This window comes from Pelobates fuscus, chromosome 7 (genome assembly GCF_036172605.1).
Source record: "Pelobates fuscus isolate aPelFus1 chromosome 7, aPelFus1.pri, whole genome shotgun sequence".
Lineage (NCBI taxonomy): Eukaryota > Metazoa > Chordata > Amphibia > Anura > Pelobatidae > Pelobates > Pelobates fuscus.
Window position 1 is genome coordinate 53,741,577 of NC_086323.1, and position 23,806 is coordinate 53,765,382.

The 23,806-nt window shown below is 41.2% G+C and overlaps 1 protein-coding gene across 1 annotated transcript; it reads left to right on the top strand.

The window, feature by feature from the left end:
• Nucleotides 1-718: 718 nt before the first annotated feature.
• On the top strand, nt 719-13,440 carry ARPC5 (actin related protein 2/3 complex subunit 5). Its single transcript, XM_063428257.1, has 4 exons — nt 719-927; nt 7,875-7,947; nt 9,593-9,769; nt 11,877-13,440. The coding sequence occupies exons 1-4, from the start codon at nt 788-790 to the stop codon at nt 11,937-11,939; spliced, it is 453 nt and encodes a 150-aa protein (XP_063284327.1). The 5' UTR covers nt 719-787; the 3' UTR covers nt 11,940-13,440.
• The last annotated feature ends 10,366 nt before the right edge of the window (nt 13,441-23,806 follow it).

A 23,806-nucleotide genomic window follows, 5' to 3' on the forward strand; every position in this document is an offset into this window, starting at 1 on the left:
ATCTACTGCAAGCCTTACAACAATGGCTAACTTTGGCAACCTAAATGCCCTATATGTGGACAAGGCATTCAGTCTCACCAGTTATTAACCAGACATAGATACATAGATAGATAATTTATCTATAGCCCATTGATGGATAATATTGTATATTTCTATATGGGAAGAAATGCATATACCCCAGTGCATCCATCCCAACATTTAAAATAGACAAAGAGGGACACTTTAATTTTAGGGGTTTGACTGGGGGTGTAGGGTTATTCTGAGAAATTCTAGGTAACTTTATACAACTAAAATGCAATTCAAGTCATTTTATTTACACAGACTGATTTCTAAACACATATTGTAGTTTAAAGACACATTACTGCAAGTATTATTGATGATGAGCTCTTTCAGACAAACCAATATAGATTTACTAGAAATGAGGGACATTAGGATAGTAAAGGGTGATGGAGGGGTTTGGGTTCACAATAGGGACTGTCACTCCTATACAGGGACACTTGGGAGGTATAGCAGTGCTGGCTGACTCTGACATCCCCCATGTGTTTGTATATGGGTGTTATCAGTCATTAACCATAACCACTGACATGTCTAACTCAGTAGTGGCAGCCAGGCTCTGTATGCTAATAGCTGGTGAAGATGAAGAACCCCCCCTCCTCTCTCCCTCTCTCTCCCCCTCCCACCCTGCCAGCCAGGCCCCGGAAGCCGGTCGGCTGTAAAAGCGGAAGCCGCTGCGCCTGCTCACTGAGTCCGGCCGCTCCCTGCCTGCTGCTCGGCGCTGTGCTCCGGGATGGCGAAGAACACGGTGTCTGCCCGCTTCCGGAGAGTGGATGTGGATGAATACGACGAGAACAAGTTCGTAGATGAGGAGGAGGTGGCAGAGGGGCAGCAAGGACCGGACGAGGGGGAAGTGGATGGAGCTATACGGGGATATCCTTCTATCATGGATTAATATGAGCACACTGTGTGTCATACTTAGCATGTGTCATTATCATACATACACTATATACATAGCATGTGTCATAAATACACTGTGTTCATACATACACTATATACATAGCATGTGTCATAAATACACTGTGTTCATACATACACTATATACATAGCATGTGTCATAAATACACTGTGTTCATACATACACTATATACATAGCATGTGTCATAAATACACTGTGTTCATACATACACTATATACATAGCATGTGTCATAAATACACTCACAGCATGTCATACATACATAGCATGTGTCATACATACACTATATATACATAGCATGTGTCATACATACACTATATATACATAGCATGTGTCATACATACACTATATATACATAGCATGTGTCATACATACACTATATATACATAGCATGTGTCATACATACACTATATATACATAGCATGTGTCATACATACACTATATATACATAGCATGTGTTCATACATACACTATATATACATAGCATGTGTTCATACATACACTATATATACATAGCATGTGTTCATACATACACTATATACACTCACAGCATGTCATTCATACATACATAGCATGTGTTATACATAAATCATATACACACCGTGTTCATACATACATTATATCCATACAAAGCATGTGTTCATACATGCATACATTATATACACACTGCATGTGTCATACAAACACACTGCATGTTCATACATACATTATATACACACACCGTGTTCAACATGCTTCATACATACATAAATACCTATATGCATATAGCCTGCTTCATACTTAGATATACACAGTCTTTTTCATACATGCATACCTATATACATACAGCCTGCTCCGTATTTATATGCACACTGCCTGCTACATACTTACAAATGTACACAGCCTGCTTCATTAATACACACATATATATATATATATATATATATATATATATATATATATATATATATATGTATGCGCGCAGCCTGCTCCATACAAACCTGTATACCCACTGCCAGTTCCATACATATCTATTTTATAGATACACAAACCACCTGCTCTATACAAATGCACCACCCCCTGATGGCACAGCTGGTCCATACACTGATTCACACAGTACATAGGCACATAAGGAGACTGATATTCAACATTACTATTACTGGTATTTATATAGCGCCAACTTATTCCGCAGAGCTTTACATGTCACAGCACTTTACATGTCACACTCAATACACACACAATCTCCTATTCATACAGGGTAGTGTGCTGTTGCCATTCTCATGTAGGTTAAGTGAATTTAGGAATAAACACATAGAAGCAAAAATATGCCCACCTATAATGAGATACAATATGAGTAGAGGGATGCTTGGTGTCCCATACAGCTATAGGTGGAAAAATACACGCACACAAAGCACTGTGTGGGAAACCCCCACTAATGCTTTTATTCATTGGTATATTTTAAGGATACACAAAATGGCTTTTTTTTTCTTTCTCCTATATATTGTGAGAAAGGTACAATAGACTTTTTAATAACAATAATGTCAAGAAGGAATTTTTTCCTAGTTTGTTGCAAAATTGGAAGCGCTTCAGACTGGGTTTTTTGCCTTCTTTTGGGTCAACAGCAAAAGCATATGCGAGGAAGGCTGAACTTTTCAGCTATGTAACTATATAACTATGCAAGGAGTAATGTTTTTGCTATCTGCATGGATATATGAAAGATGCTGGACTACACTTTCTGTGATACTCTGCTAGGGAATCGCCTAGCTAAGCATCACTGGTGCTTGTTGTTAAAGGTGTTGTGTGCTTTCTGTGGTTTTTGTTTCACTGTTTGTAGCTGTGGTATATGTCACGTTTTCCTGTAGTGTAGGTATGCACACACACAAACCGCTCTGTACACTGTGTGGGAGGAGGATTTGCTTGCACAAATGAAGAGGAACAGGCAGTGTAATAATGTATGTAAGGGCACTGCACACATTCTCCTGTTCTCTAAATGCTTTCACCTTGTACCTTTACTGTGTTTTATGTTCCTGTGTTTGCTGCATTTTATTTTTCTGCTAGCGAGTGAGATTATTTTGTTGTAAACTGTGGGGGAGAGATTTAATCAATAGCTGCATTGTGATTGCACTTTGAGCCCTTTTATCTAGCTGGCACAGGTTATACCTAGAGTGTACACCTCACGTAGTTTATCAATAAGTACACAGTGTACAGCCCAGCTGGAAAGGATGCATGCACAGTCTTGCTTGAAACTCAGGAATGCAGGAAGAAGGAGGCTCAAACTGTGAGGAATGGAATAAGTGCAAATGAAATATTTTCGTATTTGGTCCATTCCTGCTAATTTTAAAAATAACCTCCGGGTCCCTTTTTCTCTTCACAAGAAAACTAAAATAGACCACTTTCTCTTTAACCCCTTAAGGACCAAACTTCTGGAATAAAAGGGAATCATGACATGTCACACATGTCATGTGTCCTTAAGGGGTTAAACAGAGGAGATACCAGTGTAATTGTCACAATTTTGACGCCGTGATATGTTGTCTTAGTGAGGAATTTGAAAGCTAGACCTAGCTTGCTGGGCGGCCATTGTTCTTTTGAGGTTTGCGTAAGCTGTGGTCGTATTCCGTTTACCTCTACAGCTGGTACAGCACCTTTTGTTGGCACATGTTGGTTGGTTAGCAGTGCTGTGTGTGCTTCTAGACTACATTAGTAAATTTATAGGCGTGGAATTCTAGTTTTTTTTTTTTTTTTTTTTTATTCTTTATTTTTGTTGTGCATGGTTTGACAAAATGATATACGCTGCCACAACAGCAAACATAATCACAGTAATATCACAGATTCATACATATGTGGCATTGAGGTGAAAGCACATTTTGTAAGCATTTTTAACGTGGTAAGACTATCTAGTGATATATGACATGCAAGTATCAGCGTTAGTAGGTATACGAATAGAAAAATTATAATGTTTATAAACGTCAGAGCAAAAGATATAATAACATGCTACTAGGCTGGTTATGTTAGTTATGCTAATCCAGTTGTGCACATTTTTAAACTACTTATAGAGAGGTTGATCATGGTGAAAACATGCAGTGTGCATATGTCTGATATCTATAAGAAAATGTGTCATCTGGGTAAGTTAAGTGATCAGCGTTTACCTATGCTTAGGTAACTGCGCTAGTGCACAACTTAGGGAGACATTATGAACAGTGTTAATTAACAGCATGCAGTATTAACTTCAATAGGCTATATTAGCTGATTGTTAAATATAAGTAATTCTCTTTTTTTCTCGACTCACATTGGATAACAATATTTGTTCTTGAAGCGTAAATTTTGAAAAGGTATCATTTAAACAGAACATTGAGGCATGAGAGTATACATCAGAAGCGGGTTGTGTCTGCATTTGTGGTGCCTGTTAGAGTGTCAGTGAGTAGAGGTATGTTCATTATATTTGAAAACAAGGAATCATTTAAGTTTATATCTATAGAGGAACATATATGAATGGTAGGTTGCCAGGCATGCAGGCTAGTTGGCATGGGAATGGCCAGTAGCAAGCTGTCTGGGGACACAACCAGAGGGTGTGAGATGGCATAGTGACAGTCTGATATTTAATGTGAGAGTCTCGTGTAGGTTGTTCTGCTCATCACAAAAATTACAAAAAGGATTAGTCCAGGAGAGTCCGTAGGGCCATATTGCCGGGTGAACTGAGAATCTGTGGTGATGTTTAGGCCTCAGTTTGTAGAGATGTCTGTGTTCAGCCGATGCCTGCTCTGCTGAGCTGCTGGCATTGTGTATGAGTCTCTTGGGTGCCTGGTGTACCTGTGCAGCAGGGTAAATACCCCTTCAGGGTTTTTCCTCCGATGGGTCGTGGCTGTGCTCTCTGTCTGTTCCGTCTGCCAGTAAGTGGTCTCGCTGTGATTAGGTCCGGTGCCACGCGGTGGTGAGTGGGTAATTGAATTTGGGTGCCCAAGTTGGGGTGAGTTGTCACCGTCTTAGTCGCTTGTTTTTGCTTGAGTGGGCGAACGCCTGCTTGGAGTACCTGTAGTGGAGCGCCATAATAGCGTCGGCGGGTCAGCGGTCGAACCCATATGGTCACCGCCCGTGCCGCTTGAAAACTGGGCATGCCCCTGCTGCGCTGTAGCTTGTAGAAGGCCGAGCAAAGCCTGTCGAGGGCCTCTAGGGAGGAGGGCTGCACACCCTTGCTCGTGGTTCCCCTCTGTGATTCATGATGGGCGGCCATCTTGGATACGATCCGCCTGCCTGCTCCTTGCTGCTACCAGTTGTGAGTGCTTGGGTCTGGTCAGCCTGCTTGGTCCGTCCAGCTAGTAGGACCGGGATATCCCCCACCGGTCCAAGAGGGGGGGGGGTTTGGAAACCTGCTTCGTCGCGAGGGGATCCGGTGCCGAAGAGAGCGGCCGCCTCTCCCCAGCTCCGGTCTCCGTAGGCCGCGTTTGCCGTCCTGGTTTTCCGGCTCCTACGAGCACAGAAAAAGGTCTCGTTGTACCCAGAGGTGCACCCTGACTTGGGTGTTGCACCCTGGTGGTTCTTTGGGCTATTCCGCCCACGATTTTGCAGGTTTTCTGGCCCGGGATGCAGGAGCTCGAGTCCCCTGCGTCTGCTTAGGTTGACGGCCAGGCTCCGCCCCCGGAATTCTAGTTTTGTACTATGAAATAAATCACGTTTTAAAATGTTACGGTGGTGCGTGGTGTTTCTCTCATGATGGGAAAACGTGCTTATAAAACACAGTTTTGTTCTGGTAGAGTAACCTTTTGTGAGGTTGTCCACCCCTCCAAACTTTAAGAAATAACAACATTAAACCTCCTTTACATCCCAAAGTTAAAATTCCCCATGCAGCCTGATCTATCTTGGGTGACGCTACTCCCCCTCATGCGAGCAGGTGTGAGGTTAGGGGGGGACAGAGGAGGTGGGTATGCCACCATTGGCAGTCGGGCGCCAATTATACCCAGGTGGAGTTAAATCTTCGGCAGCTATGGGGGTTAATGTCTGTCTGTGCAGCATTTTTTCAGCAGAAAGTAGTATATACAGACTCCAGGCACCATGACCACTTAAAAAAACATACATAGCCACGCACCCATGCCTTTGCATGCACATATCTTCAGGGGGTATATCTACTAAATGGTAAATTCTAAATTTTTATTCATTTGGTCAGTGGAGTGTCCCTTTAATTTTTGACACTCTTGTCAGTAGAGTAGTTCAATTCCACCCGCAATAAACCCTTCTTCTGTGACGTCATTTCCCCTCTTTACTGGGGAGGGATGTCACGCTGGTAGGGCTGAGGGGCAGCACAGAGAGGGTTATTGTGCCACCATTCTATGTCTGTTGGAACATGCTACGCTTGCTGATGACGAACATTTTTTTTATGCACCGTTTTAACATTAGCAGCCTCTTGTTTTAGGTGGGCTAATTATGCTGCCAGAGGTGGACTTCTGGCAGCATCATCAGATCTGAGCAGTTTATAAAACTGAAATGCTCCAACTTTGAGCAATTTCTAAATACGCCACAAAAAGAGAGAAAAATCCCTTCTCAAACAAAGTGTAAATCTTTTGTCATTAAAGGGAAACTCCAGGCACCCAGACCACTTCTGCCCATTGGAGTGGTCTAGGTGCCAACTCCTACCTTTAACCCTGCATGTGTAATTATTGCAGTTTTCATAAACTGCAATAATTACCTTGCAGGGTCAAGTCCTCCTCTAGTGGCTGTCTATCAGAACACGAAAAGTGTGTTATACGATGCTGGACGTCCTCCAGCTATGTGAGGACCTCCAGCGTTGCGGAAATCCCCATAGGAAAGCATTGAATAATGCTTTCCTATGGGGAGGACTAATGCGCGTGCGCGGCCATTGCATATCTCCCCGACGGCTGCCGTTAGCGGGGGGGGGGGTGTAGGCGGAGCCTGACCCAGCACCTAGGGACATCGACGCTGGACTCCGGCAAGTCACTGAAGGGGGTTTCAACCCCTTCACCAACTTGGGATGGTGGGAGGGAGAGGGGCACTGCAGGGTCCTGCAGTGCCAAGAAAACTAATCTGTTTTCCTGGCACTGGAGAATTCCTCTAATGACCATATTTCCTTGGACATCCTGCTTTACCAGACTGCTTTTCAGGCCTTTTTAAAAGACATCTACCGATAATAAGCAATTTTTCTATGCAAGGAATTCCGCATAGTGTAGTCTCAATCGATGACCACTTATCCTCTGTGCATCTAACCCTTGCAGTCAAGTTATCAATATAAATTTTATTTGTGGTCTATCTTTGATGGGGAGAACATGGAATGCCAATCTTTTGCAGAGAATAAGTAGGTAATTTTATTGGAGCTCGGTTAATCCTAAAGCCAGCAATTACAACTAAAATAATTAAGACCCCATGTAGGATATCGCTTATTATAGGTAAGTCTTTTAAAGAAACACTCAAAGCACCATAACAACCGCAGCTTGCATGACATTGGAATTCTGACAACAGTAAACCATTAAAAGTGCAATTGTGTGTTTTTTTGGTGCATCTGTGTTTTAATGAAGACCTATCAATATAATCGCTTGCATGAAGAGGGAGATGGTAGATTTACTGTTCACTATTGTACTCTTGCACATGCAGGGAATTACAAAACAGGTGGAAGAACTTGAGAGATCACTAGACATGCCATGTAGTATCTAGCATATGTACACTGGGGTGCCATAGAACTCTCTAGTGTACATTGTTATGGAGATTTTGTAGCTCCCCTTTCTTACAAAATATAATTTTGTCGATAAGACAGAAGTATTTGCTTATATCTTTTGATTAATATGGAATAAAAAAAAAGTGAGTGACCACTCCTCTTTAAACACTATACATATTTTCTGCAGCTAACATTACGAGACCTTTAAAAAGTTAATTTCATGTCATTCTGTGAGTTTGTGCACGATTTCCTTAACACTGGTGTACAGGAAACATGATGGGTGCTCTTCAAGCTGTTTTAAAGAACCCACCCATTTATACAAAGAACCAGTCTACCAAGGTAAGTACCAAAATAATGCATATCTGTAGCGATGGAGCGTTGGTACTTGTTTGTCGATCAGATATGTGTGCTCAATGGTTCTTAACGCCTGGGTTTCAACCTAAAAACTGGTCAGCGCGGTGAGCTTCTTCAGAATGGTTTTGCAGAAAATCTGGGGACCGCACCCAAAGGCTCAGTACTCCGTAATCGCAACGAACTCCAGTAGTTGTCTATGTAGGGTGTCCTTTATAATATATTTCATTATTTGCTCGTTGTCTCCCCAGTATCACCAAATATCATCAGTTGCAATTCTACCAGACCCCTTGCTTAAATCATGTCATTCCGTTGTACAGCGCTATGGAATTTGCTAGCGCTATATAAATAATTCCTGTTTAAAAAAAAAGAAAAGGTCTGGGTGTTTATATCCCTCTTTAGGTCTTGTTTTTAAAAAAGCAGTGTGTTGTGCCATCCACTGTTGTAGTTAAATGGCCTACTTAGCACTCGGAACACTAGTAGGAGGAAGAACAGATGCTCTCTTTCCGGTCTCTGATTACTGGAAGGCAGCTTGTGTAAACCTTCTATACTTCCGCTTGTGTTTTCACAATCAAGCAGAATGTGTCCCTTGTTAATTGACTTGTATTGCTTACAGAGACCATTATTATTCTTATGATTTTTTTTTAATTTTTTTTTTTTTCTATTTAAATGAGCAAATAATTACTCAATAGAATAGAATTCTGACCATGCAAATCTTGAATTGATACTGTTTTATGGCCTGTATTTAGATATGTTCACTTTTCCCCCTTCTTTTTTCTATAGACTAGAGATGTCTAGCTTTGAAAGAGGAACTGTTGCATCTTTGTTGACGACAGTTCCTATTTTTCTCAGCCCTGTAAAAGTTGCTCTCCTTACCCTAGTACACACTTCAATAGTATCAAGTGGAAACAAGCTTTCCTCAGCTGCCTCTGAAAGTGATCAAAACTGCTCTATCACTGATATGTCCTGAGCTTTGCATCTCACATGGCTACTCCCATATTCCCTGCAGGCACATGTTATCCTAGGCCATGTTCAATGGATTCTGGGACATTTTATTCTTTATATTTGTTATTAAGGAGACATGAGTCAAGTGCATTGCCCGCCTGAAACAGTGTGTTATGTAGCCATACACACCTCAATTTTATAATTATTGTAATGTTGTAACACAAACAAAAAAAATACCACTGGGGGGGGGGGGGGGGGGAGAAATGGGAGTTGGTGGGCAGAGTGATGAATCTACTACAGATAAAAGGATATGCTTAAGACATTAATTTTTGTAATGACCTCATAGATAGAGGCAGCAGATGTTTTCAGCCACACAGCTGCCAAGGCTCTCTTGGCACCCAATGTAATTGTCACCTAACTTTCTAATCTGTATCTGTCTATGTAATTATTATTTCATATAAATTTAAGTGTTACTGTCTATTTAAAGATTGGAGTTTATTTACTAAACAGTCAACTGAAAACCATGTAACGGAGGTTATTTTGTATTTTTTTTTTAAATCTTTACATCGCAACAAAAGTTGCTGTTTCGTTAATAAACCCCCACTGATAACATCCAAAAAGGTGTCATTTCACCTGTCCTCTTTGCATATCTGGTAACTGATTTCACCGGCCCTTGTTTCTCCTGCAGGATCGAGCGGAAAGTTTGGTACTCAAGGTTCTAATCTCCTTTAAAACCAACGAAATTGAGAAGGCTGTGCAGTCCCTGGACAAGAATGGTGTGGACCTTCTAATGAAATATATCTACAAAGGCTTTGAGAACCCCTCTGAAAACAGCAGTGCTGTGTTACTGCAATGGCACGAAAAGGTGATACAGACATTAGCAGGGAAATTTATATAATTTGCGTTGTTTTCTAATACAGATTGTTCCAGTCAGTCTTTCCTTCATATTTTTTTTGACACAAATCCATTGAAAGGAAATAGGTACACAGATATTTAATACAAAGTAAATCCCATGATGAGTAACATGACCTGGTGTCTCTAAAAAGAGCATCTTATTTCATTTATATGTTGATATTCTGGAGTTTCCTGATCTACTGACGGCATAGCAGTAAATGTTGCTTCAGTGTGGGCCCAGAGACACTGAGCATGCAGTTCCCCTGCCACAACATCTAGAGTAGGGGTAGGCAACCTTCGGCACTCCAGATGTCTTGGACTACATCTTCTATAATGCTCTTACAACCAAATTTTTTGCACAGTGTCCGGGAAGATGTAGTCCACAACATTTGGAGTGCCAAAGGTTGCCTATATCTGTTTAGAGTATACTCGCACACTAAGATTTGTCATTTTTTTTTATTATTTGTCACTAAGATGCCAGTTATTATACATTTATTAAAGACATTAGGCCAAAGCGTTGTACGGTATGTTTGTTGTTGGTGTCTCATTTGAGAATAAACCTTTGAACTTTGGATTGCTACCCCTTTGTAGCTAACGTTCAGGATTTACTGTATATAGGAGAGTGTGGCCACGCAGCTGCCAAGGCTTTCTTGGCACCCAATGTAATTTTAAGTCACCTAGCTTTCTAATCTGTATCTGTTTATACAAATTCGAAAGCTAGCAGCACACCAGAAGCAATTCTTTCCAGATTATTTCTCTGTGAAACAATCTCTCCAGTTGTTGATCAGTAAGCACCTTATTACAACTTGAAAATATAATGCTTGTAAGTAAATGGTATCTCCAGTGTATTGATTGCTAAGCATTAATGGAGATGTACTTTTTACAGCAAGAGATTAATCTGTTGGCTTTCTGATCTATAACCCCTTAACCCCTTAAGGACCAAACTTCTGGAATAAAAGGGAATCATGACATGTCACACATGTCATGTGTCCTTAAGGGGTTAAGGACACATGACGGAAATATTTCGTCATGATTCCCTTTTATTCCAGAAGTTGTGTCCTTAAGGGGATAAACAGTGGTTGTTTGTTACTCTGATAGCATATAAAGGAACACTATAGGGTCAGGAACACAAACCTGTATTCCTGACCCTATAGTGTTTAACCCACCATTTAGGTGGCTTACCCCTTTCGTTTTGATACTTAGTCCCCTTAACAGCAATTAAAGCTCACCTTAATTCCACCGCCACACGGGTCAGCCGGCGCTAGCTCTGCCCCCTTGGTGACATCATCAGAATTGCCGATTTTTAGCCAATCCAATACTTTCCCCATGGGGAAAGTATTGGATTGGCTGAAATCGGCAAGGGGGTGGGGCCATATTACATTTTGGCCAATCAGCACCTCCTCATACAGATGCATTGAATCAATGCATCTCTGAGGAAAATTCAGCGTCCACATGCAGAGTGTGGAGATGCTGAACGGCAGAGCTGCTTACTGTGCAGCCCTGAGCCAGCGAGCCCCTCCAGTGGCCATCTAAGGCCAGTCATATTATTACCAGGCAATGAATTATACTCGCCAGAACACTTATTAAGCTGTAGTTGTTCTGGTAACTTAGTGTCCCTTAAAGGAACATTCTAGACATCATACTGCTCAATTAAGTGGTTATGTCAGCTGTAGTCCCCTGGCGCTGTTATGCCTTAAAACATTTTCTAATGATTTAACACTAAATGAAAGTTTGTGGGTGCCCACAATCTGGACTCTCTGCTGCTTGGTCTTATGTGGAAGCAATGACTGGTTGAGCAGGGCAGCTGTGCGCTCTGCCTTAGCCATGCCTCCAGCTGGCGGCAAAGCAACAGGCACTGGGGACTCTTAATCCGTGTAAAACTAATCGTAACTGCTTCAATCAGATGAAGTGCTTAAGGTGCCTAGTGTCCGTTTAATTTGTCCGTCTGTTATGGAACAATGTATTGAGTATTAACCCAAGAGTGAGTTTGTCTGCTCTGCACACCCTGAAGAAGTAACATGAACAGATCTGGTGCTGATAACTCTTTGCTAAACCAAATCTTTTTACCTCATTTGCAGGCCTTGGCAGTGGGAGGTGTGGGTTCCATAGTCAGAGTGCTGACTGCCAGGAAGACAGTTTGAATGTTCGGCTGGTCGTGTGATGGGAGAGCTGGTGCCAAGACCAAAACCCTCAGCTGCAGCCTGGCTGTGGTTAAACTAACCCCTACTCTCTTGCTGCCACATTTCTATTCTTCCTTCTGTTTCTCTATGGCTTTTGTTTTGATACTTTTTTGAACAAACAGTACAAGTGAATGTGTGCTGTGAGTGCAGTGCTCTGTTGACAGGAGTGTTAAGTTATCTGCATTTTCGTACATGCCCTCAATGAGCTGGGCTCTTTAAATAACCACCCATTCCCCAGATATGTACAGATTGCAAATCAAAGCACACATAGTGCTCCTTCCACCAACATCAATACTATTGCGCCTTACGACCTCATCCTTTTTGGACCAAACAGCATCACCCCTCTATTCAGCTTAGCCATGAGGCTGACCCAGCTTCTGCCTGTAATGATCCTTTCCATACTCTATCCCACTCTACCAGGAAACCTTCTCAGGAGTGGCGTTTTTTGCAATCTACGGCTTTTATATCTTGAATTAACCAGTTCAATCCTCAAGGTCCCTGGAGTTTAATGTGCTCCCTCAGGTCCTAGGTGTTTTAAAGGGATATCTCATACTTTGGCTCAAAAAAAGGGCTTCCTTTTATAGCTGTATTAACTTGAGTACATTTTACAATACCAACAAAAGGAGGGTATGTTTTAGTCCATGAGTCAGAGCTTATAAAAACCACCGTTCATTGGCAGTAGGGAGTGACTTGCATTTATTTGCATAGTCAGGGCTTGTGGTCTATCTTAAATTAGGTTTTCTTTCCATTACGTAATGTAGTGACAAAGCCCCCACAAAAGATCTCTTGCTGATGCAGCTATTTTTGTAGGCATTTGTGACCTCAACTAGTGCTGCAAAATGACTGTTTTATAGGGCTCTCTGCTTGTGAGGAAGCCTTAATTTGTTAAACTCATTAGTCACTGTAGGCTGGATTGTGGAAACACTTCCCTTGCAGAATTCTACAACAACTTACTATATTTATAGGTTTGCTTTATAGGGCTGCTGTTTTAAATTTGTAATATCACGGGATCCGCTGACTTGCTAGTAATGTAGCAGGATCCAGCAACAGCAGTTTTAGAAAGATTTTGTTAAAGCTATAGAGCTTGTTTGACAATCTGAACGTATCCAAATTTGTGGTTGGCTTCCAGCCTGTTCTCAGTTATATTGAAGGCTAATGGTGGAGATAGTGAATTGAATCTAGTAGCAGATATATACTAGCCCATTCAGGTTGTGCAAGCCTAGCTTTCTCTGCAGAGCAGATGACATAGTGGGGACTTGCTTAAATCATTTCATACTAGGTGGTAAGGAGAATAGAAAGCACCCTGCAACAATATATATACCCAAGGGGGTGAGGCCTTAGCCCCTTCTGTTTTAGCGGGGTCTATAACTCAGAATTGCATCACAGACCCTGTACCATGGAAGAAATTAAACTTTACTATTGTTTTTTTACAGATTAAATAAAAGATTGATTTGGAACTTTGGCCTTTTTTTTTTTTTATTATTGAATTGTATTACTATGCCGTGCAACAAATTAAAACAAACTGAAATCTGAATGGAAACATTTAAGGAAAACAAGCTAATTTGGGAAAATTCATCAGTTTGGCTATTGCCACAGTTTTGGCTATTTTAGCTTCAGCTTTGCCATTTGGAGTTCTCTACAGTTCCCAGTTTAGTAAATAAACACAATTTGTGTGCTGTTCCACCGATGCATTCTAGGCACGACAGAGCCTGAACTTGAAATTTTGTATAATGAAGGTACGGGTAAGTGATGTGGCCATGCTTAATTACTGTTCACCTTTTATGCCACAAGCTTCCGGAACCCAGTAATCCATCTCTCATTGCATGGTGTACAGATATTGTGAAGCAGATTAAATATATGATGTGTGGACAGTCTCTTTTTTTTAGGGGCACCATAACCACTACAATGGGCTGTAGTGGTTATGGTGCTTAATCCCTAGGTTTTTGTCACACAGTTTGATATAAGCAAGACTCTCCCCAGCACATAGTCCACTGTTTCATGTACACTAATAATGTGGAAACTACTCTTGGACATAATAAAGTGGTATATTCAGTCTAGGGTCTAGACTCTAGATGAAAACAACTGTATCTATTCTCTGGAAGTGCTAACCTCCATAACTTGGAAGTGGCAGTGATTACTGGTGGTATACATGAGCCTATTTCCTATATATCCTAACGTGCAGGATTTATGTGATACCTACTCAAATGGTATACAAGAGTGCCTTGTTCCCCCTATTTTAAACCTGCAAGTGAAATCTTTGCTGCTGCAGAAAGGCAGTGTTTTCATTGCATGGTTTAAATGTCTCCAGTTGCTGTGACTCAGACAGCCACTAGAGGCGCTTCCTCCGAAATAGTGTAAAACAATATTTTCCTGTCATGAGTGGCAGTATTGCAAATTAAAGTAACTTAAATCCCTACCAGTGGTTGAGCTGAGTGGCGCCCTTCCACAGGGCCGCTATCAGGGGGTGACAACCATAACAACCACCTGGGCCCCACGTGTAGCAGTGGAGTTGCACCGGGGCCTATCGGGTGGCCCACGGACTTAAGGCCACCCGATGGGCCCTATATCTTCAGGGGCCCAGTCAGCGCTGTGGCCGTGGTATAGCGTGACTGGGCCCCTTTAATAAAAATATATATATTATATTTTATAATGTATGTCTTTGTCATTCTGAATGTCTGTCAGTATGTATGTATGTCTGTATGCCATTTTGAATGTATGGATGTCAGTGTCTGTCTGTGTGTGTGTGTGTATGTCTCTGTCACTATGTATGCCTGTGTGTTTGTTTGTGTATGTCATTGCTCCCGGTATTGTCAAAAATCTTAGAACAATGTGTCCATACGCAACTATGTGAGTATTACCAACAATCAAACTATCTGACCGCTGATCAATCGGGCTTTCGCCAGAATCACTCCACTACAACTGCCCTCTTAAAAGTTTGCAATGACATCCAAACTGGCATGGAACAAGGAGACCTAACTGGAGCTATTTTCTTTGATTTTGCTAAGGCCTTTGACACAGTAGACCACAACATTCTACTGCACAAACTCCAAAACTCTGGTATTTGTGATCGTTTGCTAAACTGGTTTCGATCGTATGTATCAGGTCGCTCGCAATATGTGTCCATTTCTGACAGCGACTCCCTCTCCCAGTCATGTGTGGTGTTCCCCAAGGTTCCATTCTCGGCCCCCTACTATTTACATTATTTATAAATGATCTGCCTAATGTCTGCAATTCCTCAAATGTACACATGTACGCAGATGACACGGTAATCTATGCGAGCAATTTCGATCTACCACAGCTTGAGGCTGTGCTCCAAGACCAGTTTACAGAGGTAGAAAAGTGGATCGCAAAAAACAAACTCTTCCTGAACACTGACAAAACTGTCACAATGATCTTTGGAACAGTACCTAAATAACACAAATTACACGATTCCCACCTATCCATCAAAACAAATTCAAATGGCACACTGACTGCAGTCCACTCTTTCAAATACTTGGGTATGATGTTAGACCCCAATCTATCTTTTGGCCTGCACATAGAAAAGCTTGCATCTAAACTTTATCCAAAACTAGGTGCCCTGTTCAGAAACAAATCCTGCCTAAGCCCTACTGTAAAGGAAAAGATTGTACAGCAAATGCTGATGGCAATCATTTATTATGGAGATGTAGTATATGCATCTGCATCGCTATCCCACATTAATAAACTAAACACATTGTATAACTCGTTCTGCCGATTTGTGCTACAATGTAATTACAGAACCCACCATTGTGACATGCTAAAAGAACTAAACTGGCTGTCGCTGGAATCCAGACGCACCCTTCATATTTCCAGCCTTGTGTTTAAGAGCTTTTCTGGGAAACTCCCACCCTACCTGAACACAATGCTTTCCCCGGCTGTTCCCACTTCCTATAACCTCCGATCCAGTACCAACACTTTACTTAGTCTACCTCAATACAAAAAGAAAGCAGCCTGATCCTCCTTCTCCTACAGAGGGCCGCAATTGTGGAATGACCTCCCGCACAATTTAAAATCTTCCCCAAGCCTAAAGTCCTTTAAGAAATCCCTCTCTACGTACCTCAAAACAGAATGCACCTGTCATGGTTGATTATATATTTCCTACCTGTTCTTTGTTAAATTTTGTATATTAATATTGTTTTAGTTTTTTATTGTGCACTAACTGTAACAATGCAATGATATGTGGACCCAGGACATACTTGAAAATGAGAGAAATCTCAATGCATCTTTCCTGGTAAAATATTTTATAAATAAATAAATAAATAAATGTCTCAGAATATGTCAGTATGTATGCCTATATGCGTGTATGTGTGTCTGTTAGTATGTATCTGTGTCCTTTTGTATCAGTGTGTGTATTCCTGTGGGCGGGATTTGGAGGCAGGCCCCAGGGGGCCCAGACCCGGAGCTGAGTTAGGGGCCCCAAAATTTCTGGTGGCGGCCCTACCCTTCCACATCACGTTGTTTTATGCCGGCTAATGCTTGTAGGAGGTCCTGGGCGGCCCTCCAATCCTGATGCAGGCCGTGCGTCTGCGCACATCAGTAATGCACGCCCGATCGGCCTTTGCTTTCCACTGAAGTTCCAACCACGCGATTCAGAACTTTAATTTTTGGTGCAAAATTCTACATTTTAAGCCTATTTATTCCGTGCATGGTCCTGCTTTCACCAGTGTTTATAAGCAGTGGTACACAGTGTCACCAGCCCTCTTCATGTTATTTATAACGCATGTTTGGATATTTTAATATCTTTATGTTCTTTCTAGAATATGTCCAGCCCTGAAGCCCTGGGAAAAAACAGCCCTAGCGCACAAAAAGGCTACATGCAAGGTCAAACATTTGTGCTGTAGTGAATGTGCAATTCTGCTCCCAGGCGGATGTAAGAAGAAAACTTGCAACAAGTGTTCTGATGAATTCCTGGAAAAAATCAAAGCATCAAGAGAATCAATCATTTTTAAGTTAGTTCAAAGACAACTTGTCCCAGACTTTCGCATCCTTTAACTCCCTAAGGACTGCGGACGTACCTCATACATCCTTGACTAATTTGAGCGCTGGAGTGATGGTGATCACTTTCAGATGCTCTATGGGTATTGCTCGATGTCGAAGCATCATACAATACCCCTCTCATGGCCGGGCACCCGAGTGATCGCTGTCCTCGGAGTGATTACTTCCGGGTTGCTGCACGTGGCGCCCAGCAATGTAGAGCAGAGCATCGGAAGCCATCAGGCAGGCTTCCGATGCTCTGCCTGTACTGAGTGCCTCGAGGGTAAAAATTATAAATGTAATTAAAAAAAAAAAATTTAACCCCTACCCTCCCTCCCCATGTACTTACCGTCTTCTTTGAGGGGGATTGCCCAGACAGTCCCCCCTCTGCAATTTAGGACCCCCATGAGCCATGTGACCGCTCTAAAAGGTGCAATAGGTGTCCACAGTGCTGCCAGCAGGGGGACTGCCTGAACTGACTGGTGGAAAAAAAGTTTTAAAATAGTTAAAACAAATAAAAATAAAGTTAATAAATCAAAAATGAATATATTTATATAACGTCATACTAAGTGTATTTTTTTATTACTATATACATATATTAATGTAAATTTACACGTGTGTGTATATATTATCAATAATTTTTTTTAAACTTAATTATTTTAAATACTTTTATTCTAACTGTATTTTGATAATATATTTATATAAAAATACACACACACACACACACACACACACGTATCTTATTCTATGTATATGCAGCAATAACGGTCAGTGGGGGACCGCCGGAGACGCCAGCAGTCCCCCTACAGCATCTCCAGCCACCCCGACCATCCAGGGCCACGTGATCACCATGATCACATTGCCACAATAGAACTCTAGGAGCTGCCAGCAGGCGGACTGTCAGGCAGTCTCCCATGCTGCTAAAAAGTAAATAAATATATATGTATAATATATTGTAAAATAAAGCACTTTATAATATATAATGCATATATATGATTTCATTATAAGTGTACTTTGAGATATATACACATATATCTTAAAATACACTTATAATGAAATCATATATATGCATTATATATTATAGATTTATAGGAAATAGGTAAGTGGGTGTATGTATGTATGTATGTATGTACACACACATGCATTATAGTATTATATGCACGTATTATGTGTGTGGGTATATATGTTTACACACTGTGGCAGGATGGCCAGGCTCTTCACAATAAACTTCAAATGCAATAGCCAGGATAAAATAGTACTGCAGTTTATTGTCACTTTCCACAATATATACAATGTTGTGCTCTCCCACAAAATAAAACAAAAATAAAATAAATCCTACTCCAACTTGGAGACTTACTAAACAACAGTATTCCTAACTATCCAACTGGCCAGCTAATCTGGTTCCCAGTTTTAAACAAAATGAAATACAGCACTTTAAGCAGGTTTCACACAGTACCTTTGTCTCAGAGTCTCAGCCTTAACTGCCTCCTCTCTCCCAGCTGTTAGACTCCCTGATGTCTTCAGAGGCTAAAACCCTAGTGCTGGTTAATTACATTCACCTGGTTGATAACAATCAAGGGGTGACTCCCCCCAATTAACCCCATCATGCTTGGCATAGAGAGCGCTCCAACCTATTACTAACATAGAAAGCCTCTCTGACCTTGCCACAACACACACACACACACACACGTATTATATATAAATTAGAAAAAAATAATAAAACAATAACTTTGGCCAGCGGTTGTGACTAAGTGGCTACTACAAAAGACTGGACATACCACATTTTCAATACCCTGCTTTGTATACATTTGAAAATGGTATGCCATTATGGTGTTATTTCACATTCCTGGGCTAATATATGGTCTCAAAAGGCAACACGGACCCAGCAAGCCCTATATTGACCCTATAACGTTCCAAAACACCATAAAACCTGTACATGGGGGGGTATTGTTATACTCGGGAGACTTCGCTGAACACAAATATATGAGTGTTTAAAACAGTAAAACTTATCAGGACAATGAAATCACCAGTAAAAGTGCAGTTTTTGTGTAAACAAATGCAAAAAACAAATAAAAATGCTAACTTTGGCCAGCGTTTGTGACTAACTAGGTACTACAAAAGACTGGACATACCCTATTTAGAATACTCTGGCTTGTCTACCTTTTCAAATTGTATGCCATGATGTGGCTCATTTTCATTTCTGACACATAACAGGAACTGAGAATGCATGCCTAACTAAAGTACAATGTGAGAGAAAAGTAACACAAAAAATGACTACCCAAATGTTTGACAAAGACTTGTGGTAGAATTAGTGCATGGAAAGTGTTAAAATACCACCATTTGAAATACCCTAGGGTGCCTACTTTTCAAAAATATATGGTTTGATGGGGGTAAATTACATTGGCCGGCTTCAAAAATGTCCCAAATAGGACATGCGTGCATGATGACCATCTGTGAAAATTCCAAGTTTGAAAACTAGAATGCGCACCCTCCAAATAAGGGTTTTTAGCCCCCAGAGAACCCAACACACCTATACATAGGGTTATCACTGTACTCAGGAGATGTTGCTGAACACATGTTGGGGTGTTCTTTGGCAGTAACCCTTAAAGTTCTCAGTACATGTATTCTTAAATTGCAATGTGTGTAAAAAAATCACCAGTTATTTTACTTTTTTTTTTAAATTTGGCATAGATTGCTGGTAAAAAGGTTGCATGAAAAGAGTCAAAATACACCAAATTTAATACAGTAGGTTGCCTTCTTTTAAAAAATATATACATGTGAATGGATATTCAAGGATTCCTGATAGATATCAGTGTTACAATGTAACTTGCATAAATTATGAGAAAAAAGGGTTTGGAAATAGCAAAGTGCTACTTGTACTTATTGCCCTATAACTTTCCAAAAAAAAAAGCTAAGAACATGTTAACACTTGTTATTTCTAAACTCAGGACAAAATTTAGAAACTATTTAGCACGAGTGTTTTAGATGCGTAACAGATTTTGGGGGACAAAGTTAGAAAAAGTGTGTTTTCTTACATTTTTTTCATCATATTTTATAATTCTATAATTTTTTATAGTAAATTATAGGATATAATGAAAATAAAGGTATCTTTACAAAGACCTTTTACTGGCAAGAAAAACGGTATATAATATGTGTGGGTACATTAAATGATTAAGAGGAAAATTACAGCTAAACACAAACACTGCAGAAATGTAAAAACAGCCCTGGTCCTAAATGGTAACATTTTTTTTAAATTGCCTGGTCACTAAGGGGTTAAAGACACGGTGAAGAAAGATAGCGGATCTATTAAAAGACATGAGCCACACAATAAAAAGTGTAAAAGGCTGAAGTTTTCACCACATTCAGACCGCGGGAGAATGTTCCAGCTGTTCTTTATCAGAACAGAAGGCTCTAACCTAGACTCCAGTGAAGCCAAAGTCAGAGGCCTTTTCATGGCCAAGACAACTACAGGAAATTTCATAGACCTTTTAGACAAGAGAAAGAAAAGAGATATTGACACCAGAAGAGTAGGGGGTTGGCTCAGATTCTTTGTTCTCCAATGGCAAGAAACAACTTCAAATCAGTGGATATTGAAGACAATAGCAGAGGGTTACAGGATAAAATTCTCCAAAGACCTTGTCCCGGAATTCCTGGTACCAACTTACTAGTCAAAAGAAAAATCATCGGCTTTTCTATCAGCAGCCCTTACCCTGTTAAAGAAGGGTGTTATAGAAAAAGTTCCCAAGCGTCAGGAATACCAGGAAGTGTACTGTCGCCTTTTCCTGGTCCAAAAGCCAGACCAAACTTTTTGTCCTATTCTGGACCTGAAGAGGGTCAATGCCTGTATACCTTACCAGTGGTTTTGCATGGAAAGTATTCTCTCCGTGGCACACATTCTGCCACAAAAGAATTACTGGCAAAGTTAGACTTAAAGGATGCCTGTCTCCATGTGCCGATGTCAGTGTCTTCAAGGAGATAGCTCAGGTTTGCAGTGAAGTCTGGGAAAGGAAAACTACTACACTTCCGGTTCAAGGCTCTACCTTTCGGCCTTTCATCAGCCCCACGGGTCTTCACAAAGATCCTTCTTCCACGAACGGCGGCACTAAGACTGAGAGGCATTGCAATCGTCCCTTACCTGGATGACTGGCTCCTGAAAGCAGAGTCAGTAGAACACCTATGCAGGAACCTTCAGGTGACCGTTCAGTTCTTGCAAAACCATGGCTGGATAATCAATTACGAAAAGTCAAAAATGTGTCCTTCCACCCACATTCAGTTTCTGGGTCTATGTGTGGATTCAAAACTCCTTTCCATTTCCCTACCAGTGGAGAAACGAAAAAGAATCAGGAAGGAAGTTACTATTCTCCAGAGGAGAGACTCCTGCTCCATAAGAAAGGCTATGAGCGTTTTACGCCTTCTTACCTCTACCATTCCGGTTGTGAAATGGGTAAGGTCTGAAACCAGACCCTTACAGTGGAACATCCTTTCCAAATGGTCAAAAAGGAAAATTTTGATTAAGCAATCAGTCTTTTATCCAGGTTAAATACACAGCTGCAGTAGTGGAAGAAGTCAATATTTGTAGAAATCGGTCTGTCCTTCCAACAGAGAAATTGTATAGTCATTACCATGGACGCATCGATAAAAGGCTGGGGGGCACATCTAGAATCCCAATTCCAGCCGGGAATATGGTCTACGGAAGAAGCTGCCTAATCCTCATATTTCAGAGAGATGAAAGCTGTTTGGAATACCCTTGTAGCTTTCAAACCAGTCATAAAGGGAAGTCCTGGGAGGATTCAGTCAGACAATGTCACAACTGTCACATACCTAAACCGACAGGGCGGTACGAAGGTGTTTTCTCTCCAGTCTCTTTGTTCGGAAATCATGGCTTGGTCTCAGGAAAATCTAGACTCAATCTCTGCAATGTACATCAAGGCATCCGACAATATTCTCGCGACAATTTAAGCCGACAGCATTGGATGCAGTTGGAATGGTCTCTTCACCCTCTCGTCTTTGCGAAGCTGGTCAAGCACTTTTGTCTACCAGATATCGATCTAATGGCCACAAGTAGAAATGCGAAGATTCAAAAATTCGCTTTCCTTCAGAGCGAAGATCATCCTTTCATCCTGGATGGGTTTTCAATGCCATGGAAATTCAGCATGGCGTATCTTTTTCTCCAGTAGCTTTGATCCCATTGTGCAGAAAATAAGATCAGACAGGGCCAGGATCTTGGCGATTTTACCTTTTTGGACAAACAGGAGCTGGTTCTCGGAGATCAATCAGCTGGCAATAGACCATTGGGAACTCCCTTGTTCCATCGACCTCCTGGAAAACAAAGATCTTCCGGTGGAGACCATAAAGATTTTCCGACTGTAGGCATGGTTGCTGCAAGGATGATCCTTAAAGCCCAGGGCGTGTCTGACAGTATGAGTGATATTCTCCTGTCCTCCACTCGCAGGACAAGATTTACTTCAGAATCTGGTATTCCTGCATTGGTGTTCACACAAGGGTTGTCTCTCTTTTAATCCATCTGTTCCATGCATCCTTTCATGGTCTTAGTGTGTCTACGCTTAAGGTGCAAGTGTCAGCCCTCTGCCATTTCCTCCTTCAAGATATGGCATCCAACAGGCTCATTCGTAGATTTTTTAAAGCTGTTTTTCTGACACGTCCTCCAAGACGTTCTTCTTTTTTTTTTTAAGGCTATGTGCAGTCCTCCTTTTGAACCATTGGATACTATACCTTTGAAGATTTTATCAATAAAAACAGCATTTTTTGTTGAATTAATGCCATTGAGAGGTTTGACCTTTTGTACCATTCATTTATTTTACCATAATACACAGTTTACTTTAATATATCTTGAATCTCTATATATATATTACTTGAATTTACACACACACACACACATTGTTTTGATGTATGGATCCATAAACCCACTCGCACACATAGCTAAAACTATTTGTTGCATGCTTGTTCGAAGTACCAAAATATTGGTAAAGCTTACTAGCAATTATAGACTGAGAACTACATGTCAGTTCTGTGACCAGTAATATTGAGACTGTTGAAGTAACAAAGACATATGAAGGACTACCATAACAATGATCCTTCACATCTACAACGTGAATATCAAATTAAATGAAAATGTCACATTTCACAACTCCAGCAAGAATCCAGATGGATTCACCAGCTGAAGACAATCAAACCGAATGGGCTAAATGAAAATATTAATTTTATTAAAGACACGGAGGCTCCTATTATGCATATCTCTTTCTTTATTTCCTCAGCAGCAAAGATAGAGGAATATAAATATTATCAAAAATGAAAGAAAAAACTGTACAGGCATAACGAGTAGCCAATCACATAACAGAGGAAGTAGCTATATAAGTCCTGTGTCTCCCACAATCCCCCTCTTTCTTTGCTGCTTCCTCAGACAGCTAAGTATTTTACTTGAGCTCTCCTACTCATTGCATTTTGTTTACTTGTGATTCATGTTTTGCTTATGCTTGTTTCATTATTGTCGTTTTTATTTATTGTTGATTACTATCTAGTACCTACATCGTTGGTGTATTGGGGGGTTTCCCCTAGGGGCTTTGCCCGCCGCCGCGGGCTGTTTTCCCCTGTTGCCGCTTCTCGGCGCTATCTCAGCCGCGTGCCCCCTTTCTCTGTGGACGCGACTGAGTGTGCTCGTTTTCCACTCTCGCGGGCTGCCCACGCGGGTGGGTGCACGCGCCCCTTCCCCCGCCTGGAGCCGGTCCACGGGCACACCCTGACACGTGCGGCGGCCATTTTGGGCGATCATTCGTTTCACCCTGCTGTGCCGGGCGGTCGGTCCCTTCCTACGGGTC